Below are 18,256 nucleotides of genomic sequence, written 5' to 3'. Positions count from 1 at the left end.
CGTTTTATCTTTAACTGAGTTTAGTGCAACAGAAGAAAAAATGAAAAATTAACTCCTTACTACTCTGGTAATTCTACGTTTAAAAGGTTATAGAAAAATTTGCACCTTTCCACGATTTCCTTGTTCAGGATGCTTTCAATTACCTCAAAAGCGAAACTCCTGGCGACCCCTGAAAATACGAATTTAGAAAGCATTAAGGGTTTAACGCATTCCCGAAAATCTTAGCGTATTAAGAATGTTACGTAAAATACACTCTCCAGCCCCCAGTTTTCCGCTTCCAGAACGCTTATTAGCACTCTACCCTCTACACGTGGCTAATATTAATAGTAACCTATACAAGGTGTACCTGAACTATGGGTACAAAGTATGTTTCAAAACAATTTTTAAATGTTTGTATTTCTAACTGTATAGAGTGAAAAAAAATCATAAAGGGCTTATTTTCTTTTATCGACGACTTAGTATAGCCATTAAAAGTGAAAACACTGTTTGCGGTTATTAATTATTAGAATAGTTTACTACTCTTGCAATTGCATTCTGTTTTCTAGGCTTATTATTATTATTTATATAAATTCTAATTCTTAACAATCTTCTCATTTTGCAACAATTTATTTGGAGTGATTAAAAAAAAAGGTTAGACACACTTCTTTTTGATGAAAATATTTGAGGTTTTCTGTTCAGGTAAACTCCATCAAACACCGTCCACTTTTCAAGAATAGAGGCCGTGGAGTGAATGCGGTTTTAAAGCTGAGTAAAATTGAAATCTTTTTTGTTTAATGCTGTTTTTGATGGGGGGTGTTCGAAACTTTTCTTATATATTTCACAATAAATGTAAGAATATGACTTTTTATACGTCATTACATAGTCAATAGGGACTTAAAACTAAAAACTGTAAAGTTCATGCCTAATTTACCAAATTAGACATGAAAACTAACGAAAACCAATCAAGTGTTGAATACTAACATAATTAATTATTAAACAATTTAAGTAATCTAGAAATGAATTATTTCTGTCAATTGAAAGTTTTTTTCTCTTCCACTGTTTTTTTTATATTTTACTACTTAAATACGTCAAAATTAACAACATTTCTGAAAAAAAAAGTGAAAATACTAAATATTTATTGGATAAATAGTAATACAAACAATGAAATTTTAATAAATTGATCATAATTAAACATAAATAGACAATTAGGGAGGATTATTAAAGCCCTTATTTGATTATCCAATTACGAGCATTTTGCGATTATATCAGAAAACGCCATCTAATGGTAAGCTTGGCAATCGCGAGTTATGTACAATGATTTCTACGTAATAAGGATAGGACACCGTGAGATCTACGATGTCATTTGGCCACGATGGTACTACGAAGAGACCGTGAGATTCACATCGTCAGGTTTTCGGATACGAACCTATAAAGTCTTAGTTTTAAGTAATATGATTGTTCTTGTTGTAACTGCTGCTGCAGAAAACTCTTAATTTTCGATTGTATTTTGAAAATAAAGTTTTTAAAAAGTCATCTCGTCTTCGCTTGAACATAATTCGCGTCACTAAAAAGTCGTTTCTAACATCCGTAACCATCGTAACTTTCCAAGTAGAGATCGGGCAAAAAGTATTGAACAAAAAACATTTCAATTTATTACGGCATTCCGTCTAATCATCGTCAATAAAAGAAAACTTTGCCGAAAACTGGGTTTAAAAATCAAGGTGGAAATTATGTGCTGCTGGTGGATATCTCATAAACTCAAAGAATTTTTAATATTTTTTCTATTTGGGTACGTCAAAAATTGAGCTGCAAATTTCGTTTTGTGGCTTACCTTTAACCAACTTATACAAAAAACAAATTGGTTCACCCTTGTTTTTGATGTAGTCCATGTAAAAGTATTCGATCAACGGAGTCTTCGGTAGGTATTTCACTATGTCCGTTTCGTGCGTAGCGACCAAAATGTGCGGACAAGATTCCGAACTTACAAAAGTTTTGAGAATACCGGCCAACAAAATCAAACCGTCCTGGTCATAAGTCCCTTTACCAAATTCATCGACGAGTACCAGGGAATCCGACGACGCGTACTGAAGCGCCTGTCCTATCTAGAAAGCGGGCAACAAAAAGCATTTATTTTAAAAAGACTACTCCCTGATGCTGTAATAACAGACCGGTGTCGCTACCAGTTTGAGATGACAAGAAGTAGGATAGTAAGGTGGATATTTAACGTTACAATGCCCTCTACTGGCACAGAGAAGGAATCTACTACTACTACCATACGGGACATTTCAAAAAAAGTATATTAAAGTATTCTAAAAGTATCCTACAGGGAGATCAATCATTATATAGGAGAAACACGGAAACTAATGTCGGTATAGACTAAAAACACATGCGCACAGTACCAGTGATTGCTAGAAAAAAGTAATCTGTTTCATTCTTTAGAATTTATTTAAAAAGTTAAACTAAAACTTAAATCTTTATAACCAACATCAATGCGTTATCTTAGGTTGTCCAAAACCTACTTGTTGAAAACTTCTATTTTTTCCAGGAAAAATCGAGCAAAATATATAGTATTATATATTTTTAGGAAACTAATTTAAAAAAAAAATAAATAAATAAGAAGTAAAAGTTCAGATTTTCACCAAATTATATATTTTTACATGACAATTGTTTCGACAACACCGTGTCTTTATCACATTTGTTAAAGACAAGGTGTTGTCGAAACAATTGTTATGTACAAATATATAATTTCGTGAAAATCTTAATTTTTAGTTCTTATTTATTTTGATAAATGGATTTTCATCAAGTAAAAGCCACCTCAGTTCAAGTAATTTTAAGTTTTTCCAATGATCCAAAAATATACAGTCCTATATAAAAAATAGATTTTAAAGTTGAAGCTTCCTTCAGTATCCCTTTGAATTTGGCTCGCCCTGTACATAGTTACGTAAGTATGTGTGTATTGAGTTTTTTGAAAAAATAAGCACTGCTCTTTCCTAAGAAACGGATTCTTTTTAAAATGCTAGAAAGATTTAAATATTTTGATTATGCGCCTTTTGAAAATTTTGAAGAATTTAGATTTATTTATTTCATGCAAATAATGTATTCAAGCCCCAAGTGCAAGGGAAAAACAACAATTCTCATCACTACCGGGCTTTTCCTGTTAAAACAATCGCCGCACTTTTCTATAGTGCCGCATAGAAGCGAATTCCGGAGAAATGCCTGAGAATTTTAGCCAAATTGATTAGATTCCCTACAATTTTTGCAAACGATATCCACTGGTTCGAAGGTAAACACAAAACTTTTAAAAAATCTGTCATGAAGCAGTCCGTTAAGTCTGAAATCATATCAAGTTAATAAAATTGTTAATAGGTACCAGGCATTCAATGCTAGAAAATTTTCTGTAAAATTTGAAATATGAAAAAGAATGCTGCTAAAAAATTCTGCCAGGATCCAACAGAAGTTTCATCTAGGTTGGGCTGCAAGATTTCTTTGTCGGTTAAACTTAATTTCTAAAATAAACATTATAGTTCGAAATGCTAAGTGGTTGGCTGAAACTTTGGTGATATTCTTAACCGAACGGGTTGTGCTAATGTGAAATTGAAAATGTTCAGAAGTTCGATTCAGGTGGCGAGAGGCAGGTAAGTTCATGTGTCCTATTTTCAAATTTATTTTGATATATGTAACACACTATAGACATGTCAGGAACTAAGGAAGGATCGCAGTGGCAAATGTGGGGTTGCTTTCGGCGACCTCATTTTCTTTTGGAGGTTTGTGTAATGGAACTCTTGATACATCTAAGGTGTTTCAGGTTTTACGACCATAGCAGTTGGGATCGAGTACGTTACCTGGGAGACCTCCATCATAAAAGAGGACAGCCGAACAGCCGCCGACTCGACCGTCTGTATCCTGCAATGGATGCTGCGCGTGAGCCCTACGTTCGCCTTCTGCGCTGGTACGAAACATCCCACGTGCGCCAAATAAATGACTAACGCAACCTGTTTCAAGTAAATGCTTTTGCCGCTCCCGTTCGGACCAGTTATGATTTTGACTAAATTCGCCGACCGTTTCGAGACGAAATTGTTTTCCTCGAAATTGGTAAAAACCTGGGCCAACAAGGGGTGTTTGCATTTCTCAATATCGTGTACGCCGTCTCTGTTAAACTCCGGTGGAACGAAGTTGTTGTCGAGGGACACTTTTGCCATGGCGATTAGGCTAAATTTCAGGAAACGGATTAATAAATATTATATGGAACGGTTTTTAAGTGCGTATACGACATTTAAGTAGGCGAATATTGTGTCGAGATAAAAATAACGGTGCTGCAAAAGTTAATATTTTATAATTATTTGGTAAAGATTCAATATTTTCGTATTTTTACAGGCTATTTCAGAAAGGTGGAGTAATAAAATAGGAAATTAAATCCAGTTCCTCTCAATATCGTAGGCGTAGATAAATTTCGTGCAATAAAATTGGTTCTGAACCCTGTTATAAGACTTATACTAATGGAGAGGTTTTTTATCATTTTTGATTACTTATTTTACATATTATATTGGATGATTTATATTTAATATTTCCTGTAATTGGGTCATGTTACCTGTTGGAAACAAAGTGCTATTATTATTATTCGCTTATAGCGGAGTCAAGTAAAATTAATATCACTTTAATGTCAGGATAGTTGACACATACTTATGGTAGCGCCTTTATAAATATATAAAATTAGTAATAAAATTCCGACACTCACACCAACGAAATGTATATGACGATCTCATAAAATATGATTAACCGAATTTTCCTGTACAAGAAACCATTCACCAATGTTCCCGAATGACTGGATTTAGAAACCCCACCTTTGTTAAGTTACTTAACGAGAGGAATTGAAAGCTCCCAGAAAAGTACAAACAGTTCAGTAAATGGTCATGATGAAGAAACCAAAGATAAGAGAAATCTTCACCACCTTCAATAAGGTTTTAATAGAGCTTGACCAGAATGACGGTATTCGTTGATAACTTAACAACGTGACACCATAGAAGGGCAAGAAACAGTCCACACTCTGCAGTTCCAAAAGTAACAATTAGTCTAGATAGTTTTTTACATAGAATCAATTGGCTTAGTTTTCTTTTTAAACTCAGAAATTTTGATATATAAACTAATATTTTGTTTTGTTTGATTAAATGGAATACCATGCCTGTCTTAATAATTTTATTAGGCTTATTTTGAGACTTTCAAAAATAACCATAATGTACTTTTTGTGCTCATCTGACTTATCTATTTGTTTTTTAAAACTGAAGCAAATTAATTTTTAAACTAAGGTAAGATAAAAATATTTTTAAAAAATAAGGCATAATAAAAATTATAATTGTAACAATAAATATATGAATCTCCTTTTGGTTACTGCTTTTAAGATAAATAATAATTATAAAATGTCACGACTGTTTGATGACTAAAGTATATTAGGAACACGGAAACCTTTTTGCCTACTCGTACAAAAAAAAGATATGGCCATGTTTTATATTTGAAATACCTCTTATGTGTTACATATTTTTGAAGAGCTCATAAGAAGCCTAATAAAATTATCAAGGAAATATAACAAGTTTTGTTTTTATATCGAACTTTGTGAGATTCATATGAAAACTGACTATGCCACTGGGTTCTAAATAAAAAAAACTTGATCGAGATTAGTTTTTAGATAAGTTAACGCACAGCCGAACTGCAAAGGGTGTGAAACGCCTTTGACCCACCATTTTCAGTGTTGGTGAATGAATAACTATGGGAAAAACTCACAAATTGAGCTAAACAATTTTGCAATGAAATCAGTGCCAAAAATACGTTGGGCCACTCTGTAGTACCTTTGCTCACTTAATGAGATTTAATTACTGTGCACCTTTCTAAAATAAAGTAATTTTTTTAATTCTAAATGGGATAAGAAAGACTCCTACTACTTCCCTCCACTTAAGAAAGATGTTTTTCAATTTGGCTTTAATAATTATTTTTTACATCAACATACTACCTTTATTAAACAGACCTTTTTCTACAGAAAAGAAAAATTGAAATTGCAAAACTCAATTTTTCATAGGAAGTAATTAATACTTAAAATCTGTATAAGTATAATCAGTATAAGAATAATAGAGTATAATAAAATTTATTTTTAAAAGGACAGATTAATTTCAACCAAAATATAAAATAATATACACGCCTGTTTTTTTACGTAGAAATTATTTTTGCGATAAATCTAAAATCTTACCAATCCATTAAACCTATAATTTTTAACGGGTTTCGGATGTCTCTTTCGTACTTAATCGCGAACGAAGAAAGTCTCCGTATTATTCGGTTTTCGTGGTCGATAATTTCAGCATTAATATCTCCAAGACATTTGTCCAATTCTAATAACATATATAAAATAGTTTAATTAAGTCTTCACTTAGCATTCAATGTGATATGGCATTGGCAACTAACAAACTTAAAAAATTAACAAATTATGGGATATTACGTTATTCTGTGACGACCGCAGCAGCAGGCGCTGCGTTGTAAAAGTTGTAAAGAGAACCGTAATGCGTAAATATTAGTAATCTAAGCACGGTTCTTAGATAAGGGCAACGGGATGTGGTTTTAGGGGAACGACGGGCCCTAGAAATTTATTAAGTAAAGTATTTAAAAAATTATTAAGTAAATCGACAGAGACAAAATGTTGGAAATTCTTTTCCGAGTTTCTAAAATAGCTGCCAGAGTGCACAACTGTTATCTTAATTTTTAAAACTCGGTTTCTACAAGTATAACCGTAGCTAAATTCCGCGACAGATTAAAATCTTTTTTTGTTTAATCCTGTCTTTAATTAGTTTAAATTGCTAAATATTTGTTGCACAAAAAAGAAAAGAAAAATACTATTTTTTTGGAAAATTCGGGATACTTAACAACCCGCAAAGTGGACATTTTCCAAAAAATCCAACTTTTTTTGACCCTTAATTTTATTCATATTTTAGGTTAGGATGAAAATAGCGAGATGTGGTTTTCACTGGGCTGATGAGGCCTTATTTGACTATCAAATAACATAAAAATACTCATATTGTTGCAACTACTCTTTTTTTTGTCGGAAAACTCCACGTGAAGGCAAGGTAAGCAATCGCAATCGCGTCACACATAGCCTAGGAGAATCCCTATTTAACAACTTCAACCTTATTAAAATGCGTCAAGTCTTTTTGAAGATATGGACTCTTTTTAAGAAAACCACCCACCACTTTCCTTGCAGAGAGAGCAAACATCGTTAAACAAAAAAAAATTGAATTTGTCTTGTATTTATAATTGTACTCACTTTAACCGTGGGTAACATTTTTTGTAGAAACAGAGTTTTAAAATGCAAAATAACAGCCCCTTGTGGCCAGTCCAGAAACTCGAAAACAATTTCCCCTTCTTGAACGTTTTACTCTCTACATTTTTTTTAAATTTCTAGGACCGTCCATTTCCATAATACTGTACCTCGTTGTCCTTACTGGGACACCCGGTATATAGAGACGTTATAGTTAGTGACTTTAATTGAACAAATTTTAAGTTTTCAGTTTAATTTCACCGTCGTGTCTGAAGAACCCTAACCGTAATTGTCGATTTCAAAACGTGAAAATTCTATGATTGTTTATTAGAATGTAGTATAAAAAAAACAGTTCGGAAAGCAATCAAGATTAGTAAATATATTTAATAAACTTACCAACACATAACGGATTCTTGTAGTGTATCATACCTCCGAGTGAAAACTAAAACATTGAATAGAAATTAGCATATTGCTTTTCCCAATGATGATCATTTTGTAAAAAATGTACGAAACTAAATTTTTGTTGATCAACATCTTGTATATACAGGTAATTTACGTAGATGGTCTATTACGCCTAATTTTCTAAATTTGATAAGTCTTAATATACGTCTAATAAGTCATCTACGTGAATTACCCGCTATAAAAAGGCCAAAAAGGTTTCAAAGGTATATATATATATATATATATATATATATATATATATATATATATATATATATATATATATATATATATATATATATATATATATATATATATATATATATATATATATATATATATATAATACAGATAGCAGTACCATAAACTGAAACCCGAGGTGTTGCAGCTGCTCCGGGTCACACCCCAATTCCCATTCCTTCAGCGCCATCAGGTGACCCATCTCGGGCAAATACACGATCTTACACTCGTTTATATAATCCGGCAAGTCCTGCACTGCCAAACCAGCAGCGGCTGTTACGTGTTTCGCAATATCCTGCCGCCGTAGGAATTCTTAAATGGAAGACATTTTTTTTATAAAGCAAAAAAATAACTTATTAAGCAAAATAACAAAATACAGACGATTTTGTGTTAAAAAGTATAGTAAATATTAAAGACCCTGCTGTTGCTATTGAGGACTTTTGTATACCAGGTGCTGTCAAAAAAGTATGTGCAATATGTATGTGTTCGTTTTTCATTTCAACTTTTTAAGTCTTTCAACATTTTTTATTGTCTTTTTTTAATGGACAAAATCTACTACTTGATTGAGCTAAAAAATCTTACTGTTAGTATTAATGCTACTATTAAAAGCTATGACCAGATAATTTTGTTTTTATTACGAAGTGCATTAGAAAAAAATCAAGATTTTTTTTTCTAAATAATGTCACATAATTTTAAATAATTTTCTACCTCTACATAAAGCAACGACAATAATAATTTATATAATATGGACAAAATCTACTACTTGATTGAGCTAAAAAATCTTACTGTTAGTATTAATGCTACTATTAAAAGCTATGATCAGATAATTTTGTTTTTATTACGAAGTGCATTAGAAAAAAATCAAGATTTTTTTTTCTAAATGTCACATAATTTTAAATAATTTTCTACCTCTACATAAAGCAACGACAATAATAATTTATATAATATAATATTTTTTTGTAAAAATGTTTTAAGCATTTCCTAATGAAATATATATATATATATATATATATATATATATATATATATATATATATATATATATATATATATATATATATATATATATATATATATATATATATATATATATATATATACATATACATATAATATATATATATATATATATATATATATATATATATATATATATATATATATATATATATATATATATATATATATAACATATATATATATATATATATATATATATATATATATATATATATATATATATATATATATATATAGCTTTTGATGTTAAAGAGTAACAGTAAAATTTTTAACGCAAACAAAAAGAAGCAGTAAAACACTTTTGAGGCAGATAAACGTGTTGATATAGTTATATGCCCCAAGATAACGCCTCGCTGACACCGCATCGAAAGCCCTATTTATTCGATTGTCATATTGTAAAATTGCTCTTAATTATTCCAGCCTTTGTATCGGCCAGTTCGAATAAAACTTTATTTCGTTTTTTGTGTAATAAATGTTTTTGAACATTTAAATATATCTTCTACCTTAAAAAGCATAAATGAAAAACACATTCTATTTACATAATAAGATGGTTGAAAACTAATATTTTCGAATATGTTTTTCTTAAACATGGTATTAGTACTCAACGAAAATTTCAAAAATTATACTTTTTTCTATCTTTCTCTTTCACTAACTGGGTATTATTTAAAAACTTACAAAATAACTTTTGACAAGTTGACAAACCAATGTTTTTGAGTGACAGTGATGGACATTTCAAATAACCTTAAATTTTTTTTTTCAAAATTTTGTTGTCACCGCTGTTTGGAATATATTAAACAAAGATGACGTCATTACCTATGGCTAGTGTTGGACCAATTGATCGTGGTCAATTGACCACTTCTTAATTGATTAGTCAAACTCTATCAAAATGTTTTAAATAAATAAATAAATACAAATTTAATTGCATTTTACAATTATTTCGGTCAAATGACTTGTTAATTGACACAAAAAATTGAACGGTCGATTCCACAACTCTACAGACTTGAATGTTTGCTACTTTTTTAGCGCGTACTTCGTGCCGCTTGGCTTACTGAGTAGTTTTTTTCTCTACAGGAGGTACCCAAAAACCCTACTTTCCCAAAATTTGTTTGCCAATATCTCAGAAACTTAATGTAAATTGGACAGTTAAAAAAAATAACTAGGGTGTCTCAATATAGATCCTCTTAGCCTCTGACGGATTCTCCCTCAAAAAGTATTCAGGAGCAAACCGGGTGTCGTCCACGTATCGGTTCATATCAGTGGCAGAGTCAAATAACCCGTTTTACCGTAAGTTTCGAAAAAGGTTCTTACGAGTATGTCACTAAATTTTCCGTTATTTCAAGTCGAAGTCACTTGCAAAACAATTTGTAAAAAGTATGTATGACTGTTTATAAGTAGAAGATTCAATAAACAATAAGTTTTAAAAGAAACCTGCCTTCTTACAAAAACGTTAACATCCTCGATACCGCAGGGAATTCTTGAACCAAACAAAATAAAACGTTGCGATTTTCAATCTGAACTTCTGCACAATAGTGAGCAAGGAGATGGAGATGAATTCCTTAAATATACTCCTGCTTTATTGTCCGAGTATAATGTTCCATACAAAATAACAGAGATATTTTATTATAAACAAATATAAAATAACATTTAATCTTTACATTTCCAAAATTCCTTCAAGTAAAGACGATAGATATACTTTGAGACATACCATACTAGTTATTACTAATTCGCGCGGGGTTCTCAATTTATTCAAATTACTTTCAATTGACGTTTCCATATTTGATTCATTTCTAACCAATAAAATATTGACAAACGTGTTTGTAATGTTTCTCTAAAAACTGATATCTGATGTTAAGAATAAAAATGCCTAGAATGGCAGCGACTTGAATAGTGGTTTCTTTTACATCATATCAGTTTCTCCAAAATTATTTTCCGTCCTTGACGTCATTACTCACTCGCATCCAAGTTTTCGTCGAGACCAAATTTCAGTACGGGCCTGTCCCTTTTCGAGCCGGCCCTAAAATCTAGGGCGTTGTATATCGAATCCCGCAAGCCCATTAAATTTTCGGTAACTGCATCGTTCAGTTCCGCCAACAACGGACTCCTTCCTCTGTAGGGACTACTTATTTCATTGATGCAGATTGTATGATGAATAGTCTAAAATACGTAACTGTTTACGGGGCACTTTTTGATGACCAGAAATTATGTGTAAAAAAACATATGAGGTTTGTTTTGGGTTTGTGACTTGTTTGGAATGTGTGGAGTGTGTGAAATTGGTTTTTACATGAGTTTGAACGTGCATTCAAACCACTAGTATGTGTAGCATTTCCTAACAGTTTGGAGACTATCGGGGCAGTTCCTCCAGTAAATTGTCGGTCCATACCTTTAATACAACTTCATTACGTTATGAGGAATAAGTATATTCTTTACAAAAATAAGAAATTAAAGCACAGTTTCCAATAATATCGAAAATGGAAATTCTTTCGGAAGAATAAAATCAAAGAACCTGAGATTTTTGAAAAAATATACCTTAGTTTAATAACAATTAGTATATAGCAGAATCGGTAAATTCTTCTAAAAAAAAAAAAACAAATAAATTTATGAAAACATATATCCACACAAAATTAAATACAACAATAAACGTGATAGGATTTGTAGTCTCAGTTTCGGTAAATTTTTACTGATATATTGTGATACCAGAACCCTAAGTAATGGTGGATTCACACAAGCATCCACTATCATCAACACTCATTTAAAATTCAGACTACCAAGAAACATGGCATATTATGATAGAAACGAGCACAGTATGTTAGTGGTTTCTAAAACTAGCGGTAGGTTGATTCAATGAACGATTTTTGCAAAACGGCAGAAATTTGGTTATTCCTGGATCCTGAAGCGATTAAAATTGGTTTTAAGTCAATTGGAGACGTGGGCGCCATATTTGAAACGCCCTGTATGATATCGAAAATTGTGCTTTAATTTTTTACTTTTTTATGTTGATAAACCTCAAAACGGGAAGTTGTATTAAAAAATATTAAAATGTGTAGGGCACATTACCGTTATTAATCTTTGCTTTCTTACCATATAAAGAACGTTCCAATCGCGGTTTTTCGCCCGCGAATTTTGAATTTTTATAAGAACGTTGCCGACGTCACTCAGATGTTTTATACTGTCCTGGAGACTTTTGACGAAATCGACATTAGCCGGTTGGATCAAGAATTTGATAAAATTTAAACGCTTTGTTAATTCTTCCGTATCGTTAATCGGCATTAAAAGATTATGCCTAAAAAGAATATTGTTGAAAATTAAATTATTGATGATTTGATGATGATTGATTCAATTATTAATTAATTTTTTTAATTAAAATAAATATTTCTCAAAATCACACAGGAGGCGAGTATGTCAGTTTTGTTTTATCTAAATCAGAAATAGGACCTTTTGCCATGTTCCATAAATTGATATGAACTTTTTCCTTATTTTTAACTGCTGATTACGCTGTTAAAGTTTCTCCACAGATACTTTTAACCAAAGATTTTTAAATTTCTTATTTACAAACCTTTTCAAAACATATAAGAAACCCCGTACGTACCTACATGAATCTAAAGTCTATATTTTCATTTATAATATACCTTAACTGTACCAGTCCAATCTTTGATTTGCAGTGCGTCGAAAATAATTTATAGAGACTTAGTCCTTCCCTGTTACTCGACGGGTCGCCTCTTTTGAAACCTGCTTCGTGAGAGCGAGATGAGAATATCTGAAGTGCCCTGAATGAAGCACTATCCAAAAATACGTGATTTTTCCTTAAAGAAAAACGTTTAGCTTAAACCATTATCAGTAACGAACACCAATAATAAAAGCAACTGCAAATAAATTGTCTGTGACCTAAACTATAGAAAATTAAATTATCAGAGCTGAATTACAAATATTTTAGAGGAACCAAATTCATTGATTTTAGTCTCGTTCTTAGGTTCTTCGGTATTCACTTTTTTGTCTACACGGTGTAATAAAGTAAAAACCTATATAAATATTTTGCTTCATTCTTTATAAGAAATGAATTCCATTTTGTATAAGAAAAGTGAGGGATTCTTTGACAGAAGAAGAGTGCGTGTTGCGTTTTTACATACTTACATGGACACCTGACTGACATTTAAGCAGACAAACTCAGTGTAGCGCGGCTCCAAAGAGCGCCAGTTTTTTTCCAAATACTTATACAAGGCTCCGAAAGCTTGTACCGACAATTTGTGATTGGGATTTACGATAGAATGCATTAAGAGTTCCTGTTTCGGGTCTCCCTCTTCCAATTTATCTGGTCGGAATGTCTTCAAAATCAACTTCGAAACCAACTTTCTGCACATGTCATATGCTAAAAAACATTATTCATTTGTTCGTCTTTGTTTGGACATAATAACTCATCTCGGAAAGTGTACGAGTTTATTATGGGATAACCCTTTATCTCAGCACTAGTAAAAATATTTTTTTAAAAGGCTAAATGCAAAAATTGTTCGAATTCAGTTATAGTTTTCAAATATTATATTGTTGTAACACAGGTTGTTTGTATTTTGATGGGCAAGTAACAACTTTCTTATTTAAATCGAAAACCCTGTGTATTAAGGATTAAGGCCTCTTTCAACTCCTCGGATAATTCAAGATATCTTTTATATATATATATCATTTATCTAAGTCTTACCGTTTAACACGTTTGTTAATTTTATATCAAAAGTGAGGTTCGCAGTCTTTATCTATCTCTATTTCAATCTTTATATCTATTTTAATCTTTAAAAGTCAGTTTCTTCAAATGGAAATACCACGTAATTTTATGGTATTTAGCAATAAAAAAATGGTGGCTTGGTAAAAAGCTACCTATTTAAAAAAGTGTAGATTTCGTAATATTAGCAATACTTCGTCGTCGTCATTTTATAAGGTATTCAATAGTTATTTAAATCTATTTAATTTCTAGTAATGGAACAAATTTTATTAACAACATCGTGAAATTTGCTGAAAAACATCCAAATGGACAAAAACCTACAAGAAACTACATTAGACGAATAATTTGTTGTTTCATTTTAATAGAACCGTTTTATAAAAAATCTCTTTTTGATATATTTTTCTGAATGTTGCAAATAATAAACTATGCTTTTATTTTTTTACTATTAGCATTTTCTGCAGTATTTAATTTAAAAAAACATTTGTATACACACCATACCTTTTTCTCTTTATTAAAATAATAATAACAATTACAAATGACCAATGACCAAAATAGTAACGTTTGAATAGTGCTAGATTGTGCCATGTAGAATGGAAAAACGTTTTACAAACTAAAGATTTCCAAAAAAAAAACAGTCGCAAAATAAATTAACGCATTTATTTCTAAAATATCGAACACACACCACGAAAGCAGATCCTCTATTATGGTTAGCTGCTTTCGTAGAATTCGAAAATAATACACCAGGAAAGAATGTCTGAGCCCTTTCACGAACTATCTAGAAAAGTTCGGCTTTCTGTTTAATTAAAGCACGGACCTATTGAGATTTCTTTTAGGATCTACATTGCGTAAAAATCTAAGACAATATTTGGTTCCTTAAGGAGTTTCAGGAACCATTTAAGTTAAGGAAAATGTTGCCGCGTTTATACAGCAGCAACACTGCATACTTGAAAATATTTTAGATCGTTAGAGCACCTCCTTTGGCATCACCCTGTAAAATTTAAAGCAAATCCGTTAATGCGTTCGTTTGACAGATTCTGAGATATTCCTATAATAAACATGTAATTCGGTACATATACACTATGATAGAAAAATATTTTCAATTATTTAATGTGGTGCAGCAAACTGAATGGTGGTAGCTCAACTATTTCCTTCCTTTTAGATTCGTAGTACAAAAATAAAAATAGAATTCCTTAGACTTTACGACTTCTCTAATAGAATAAGTGCATCATAAACGGTAAAATTATGTAGACAATGCAAATGCATTGTCTACGACTACAAAAAACAAGAGAAAATACATCCTTTTTTATTCCTATACAAAACTAATTTTCGGTTCGTTGCGGTACTAATCTTCACTAAACATCTCTTTGCTTTACTGCTTTATACTTCTCTAGTATTTTAGTAGTCAACAAACAATTTTCCCATGCAAAATGCGTATTTTTTAAGTCGTTCATAAGAGTTTTTTAGTTAAAATTTAAATTTTCACTAAGGTGGGTATTTCTTATTTCTTTGAATTACACTATCCGTATCTTTGTCGAGGACTTTTATTGGTATGCCTGGACTTTTCTTACCTTCACAATAAATTAAAAACGCTGGACTTTCCAACTCGATCGATAGTTTCTGTATAGTACAATTCAGGTAGTACTATTTTATGAACTCATTATGTACATACATTCAAAATAATAATTTTTTCATTCACCGATGGTGGGGAATAATTAGAATCTTTTCGTTGCTGTGGATTATACGCCATTTATTACTAATAGTATAAGCCTGCGAACACCAACGCTTATGGTGGAAAGTAGTCTGCTTCAGTTGGTTTAAAATAGAAGTAACATGCAGGCAAGTTTCCTTCTGCTGGTTCTGCAACTCCTGATCAAAGTTAAACTGCTCCAAAGAATTACTGCTATTTGTCACTCTGACAAAGACTGGAGAAGTCACGTTCTGTCACACCTCCATGCAATTTGGCCCACCACTATCAACAGCTTAACAACAAATACTGATGCGATCAACTAAACCAATATTATTATAGGGCGCTATGTAAGTATCTTATAATTGCTCTTTCATTAAGTGTCATTCATTTCCCTTTACTCGGTCATAAAGGAATAATAACACTTCTGGAAAGATGGTAAGTGGTCAAAAATCACAAAATAGACTTTTATTAGTATCTGATTTACATTAAGGATTTTAAGTAGTTTTATTGCTCTTACGCCTATTGAGCGCAAACGGGGAAATATTATTGTATTCTTCACATATTGGTTTTGTTGTCCTTATAACCCAGATAAAAGCATGGTTTTATTTGGATCAAAAACATAAAAATAAAATTTGCCTTTTTCAAAACGGTGAAATATACATATCTAGCTAAATATCACAACCCTAGTTTGAAATAATACAGCTGAAAAATGCATACCGTTCTTTTTACTACAATTTGTAAGTTATTAAGTTAGAATACTATACATTTCATTTTATACAAATATTTACAAAACAAATTCAACAAAAATCTCCGAATAAAATGACTGACCAAGGAGAAAACTCTATTCTCCTCCTTTACCAGCCTTCTTTTTCTAATGTAAAATATACCTCACCTTTCTATCGCGTGCCTATAGAGTTGAACTAACCAAAAGATCGGGTAAAAAAAATCAAATATGAAACTTACGGTAATCGTTCAATGACACAAGAAACAAATTTTCCGGTTGTTGTCCATTGCTGGAGGTCGTGAATGTTTCTGTCGCGGAATTTCTGATCTCTATGAGAGTTTTAACATAACTTTGTGTTCTGTTTCCGAAAGTTAAAATATACTTCGGCGATACTTCTCGGTAGAGAGTGGCAGTTACCAAATGCTGAGGAGCCACGTCCGGCATTTCCTCGTACAGACAAACCTGGTCGAAAATAACATAAAAGAAACGTCGCGACGCGCAAATAATTACTTACCGATTTCTCTCGAAAATCATAACTCGCTGCGCCCAGTTTTCCGTTTCGGTTTAAGAGACATAGCATGTTACATATTTCTTGTTCTTGATACCCGTATGTATTGTAAGCCTCGCAGGAGGCACTGCTGCATATGTTGAACGTCTCCATACTTTCTATCTAAAACGAGAATGTTTTAAATACTCTTGATTATTTTTCTAGAATTAACAAAATAAATTGTTCAACACACTCAACTGTCGCTGAAACAAATGAGGGGGGGGGGGGTACACATATGCGTGCGATCAAGTTGGCGGGCAAAGTTTTACGATGTTGTCGCCCTCATGGTACATTTCAGTATTCCGTTATGCTAAAATAACTCAAATATTTATTCTTCAGAAATATGTAACGTTTTAGAAGCTACGATTTTATTGACTTTAACATATTATTGCAAATCTATTGATTGTGTTTATGCAATGTGAATAGGCTGGAAATGCAATTTGATAAAAGTGGCAACATATTTCAAACCAAAAGCGAAAATGTTGATACTGTAACTTTGATTGGTTGCGTTGCGTCACGTGGCCTAGTTAGCGTAGAAAAAGTTGCAACGGGCGTAACAGGTAAAATGCATTTTTGTTCTAGTGATTTAATTAATTTTTGAATTATGTGTTGTTGGAATTAACAATGGAATGCATAATCCTTGTATTCATGGTAAAATGACTCATAGTCACAAGCGTCAACAGATTTTAAATGCTTATAAAGAAAGTATAGCAGGGTAATTACAAATATATAAACTGCATAATCCCGAGTGTTAAAACATTAAGATTCGTTTAGATAAAATGTGAGTCCTTATAGTGATTTACGAGGTGCTTCATTTAAAAAATGTAAAAATTATTCCTGCGCATTACTGTTGACCCTTACTGTTATACTAACACAGGGCACACGGAATTGCTATTTTAATACTATTTTTTCATTCTCCAACACTTCATATGTATATGTACAGATAAAATAATTGTTTCGTGATGGTTGTTAGTATTTATTAATTATGCTGGAGTTTATGCGTCATAGGTCTGCAGTTTATTGAAATTTCTTCAAATGAATAGGCGCGTTCAATATTTAAAAACAAATTGCAGTTTCCAATCGAACGGTTTTGTTACAATCTATTAAACAAAAGATCAATTTTATTAACACGAACATATCAGAAAGCACATCATCTATTAACAATAATAATAATAACATGCTTTGCCGCATAACCGCATTTTAATACTATTTACAAATATTCTGTGTTCTTTCTGCGTCGGTTGTTGATAAATCAAACTTGCTGACATTTCGCCAATCATCCTATGGACTTCTTCAGACTTTAAATGAAACTGTTTCATGGCGAAACGCAGTAAGTAACAACCACTACAGGAGGAATCCAGAAGATTTGTAAGTGACATTATACCTAATAACAAATTTTAAAATCTTATAACAAATATTCAATTTACCTCAACAAGCTTATCTGGCAAACGATATTCTAAGTTAAAAAATATATTTGGCTCATTCGCAATAACATTTACTGCCGCAGTTCTTGACGATTAATTCAAAATATTTGAATATAGTACTGTTCAAACATACCTGAAGCTAGCCAACCGCACTACTTAAACTTCGGGGACACAGCATACAACTACAGCAGTGTG

At 31.7% G+C, this 18,256-nt stretch overlaps 1 protein-coding gene across 6 annotated transcripts; it reads right to left on the bottom strand.

Moving 5' to 3' along the window:
• Positions 1-5: 5 nt before the first annotated feature.
• On the bottom strand, positions 6-16,852 carry LOC132703434 (mutS protein homolog 5-like). 6 transcript variants are annotated; one of them, XM_060672690.1, is made up of 14 exons: positions 16,605-16,649; positions 16,473-16,552; positions 16,330-16,419; positions 15,248-15,648; positions 13,103-13,337; positions 12,601-12,774; positions 12,053-12,254; positions 10,927-11,128; positions 8,076-8,266; positions 7,670-7,715; positions 6,215-6,353; positions 3,822-4,188; positions 1,811-2,081; positions 6-169 (listed from the first exon to the last, which is right to left on the bottom strand). In XM_060672690.1, exons 5-14 carry the CDS (start codon positions 13,327-13,329, stop codon positions 60-62), a joined length of 1,929 nt encoding a protein of 642 aa, XP_060528673.1. In that variant the 5' UTR covers positions 13,330-13,337; positions 15,248-15,648; positions 16,330-16,419; positions 16,473-16,552; positions 16,605-16,649; the 3' UTR covers positions 6-59. The 6 variants fall into 6 exon arrangements, with proteins under 6 accessions (XP_060528673.1, XP_060528668.1, XP_060528672.1 ...); XM_060672685.1 differs by lacking the exon at positions 15,248-15,648 and adding an exon at positions 16,831-16,852 and having other exon boundaries at positions 16,330-16,552; positions 16,605-16,760; XM_060672689.1 differs by having other exon boundaries at positions 15,248-16,419.
• Positions 16,853-18,256: the final 1,404 nt, after the last annotated feature.

This window comes from Cylas formicarius, unplaced genomic scaffold (genome assembly GCF_029955315.1).
Source record: "Cylas formicarius isolate icCylForm1 unplaced genomic scaffold, icCylForm1.1 PGA_scaffold_6__28_contigs__length_40554024, whole genome shotgun sequence".
Taxonomy (NCBI): Eukaryota; Metazoa; Arthropoda; class Insecta; order Coleoptera; family Brentidae; genus Cylas; species Cylas formicarius.
Note: the sequence above shows the minus strand (reverse complement) of the source record. Positions and strands in the feature narration are given on the sequence as shown.

Coding starts and splice junctions, on each gene's coding strand:
- LOC132703434 (XM_060672685.1), bottom strand. CDS start 16,751: ATGGAGACGTTCAACATATGCAGCAGTGCCTCCTGCGAGGCTTACAAT. Junction 8,267..10,926: donor CGACGAAAACTTGGATGCGA/GTGAGTAATGAC, acceptor CTTCCATTTAAG/AATTCCTACGGCGGCAGGAT. Junction 6,354..7,669: donor CAAGAATCCGTTATGTGTTG/GTAAGTTTATTA, acceptor ATATGTTATTAG/AATTGGACAAATGTCTTGGA.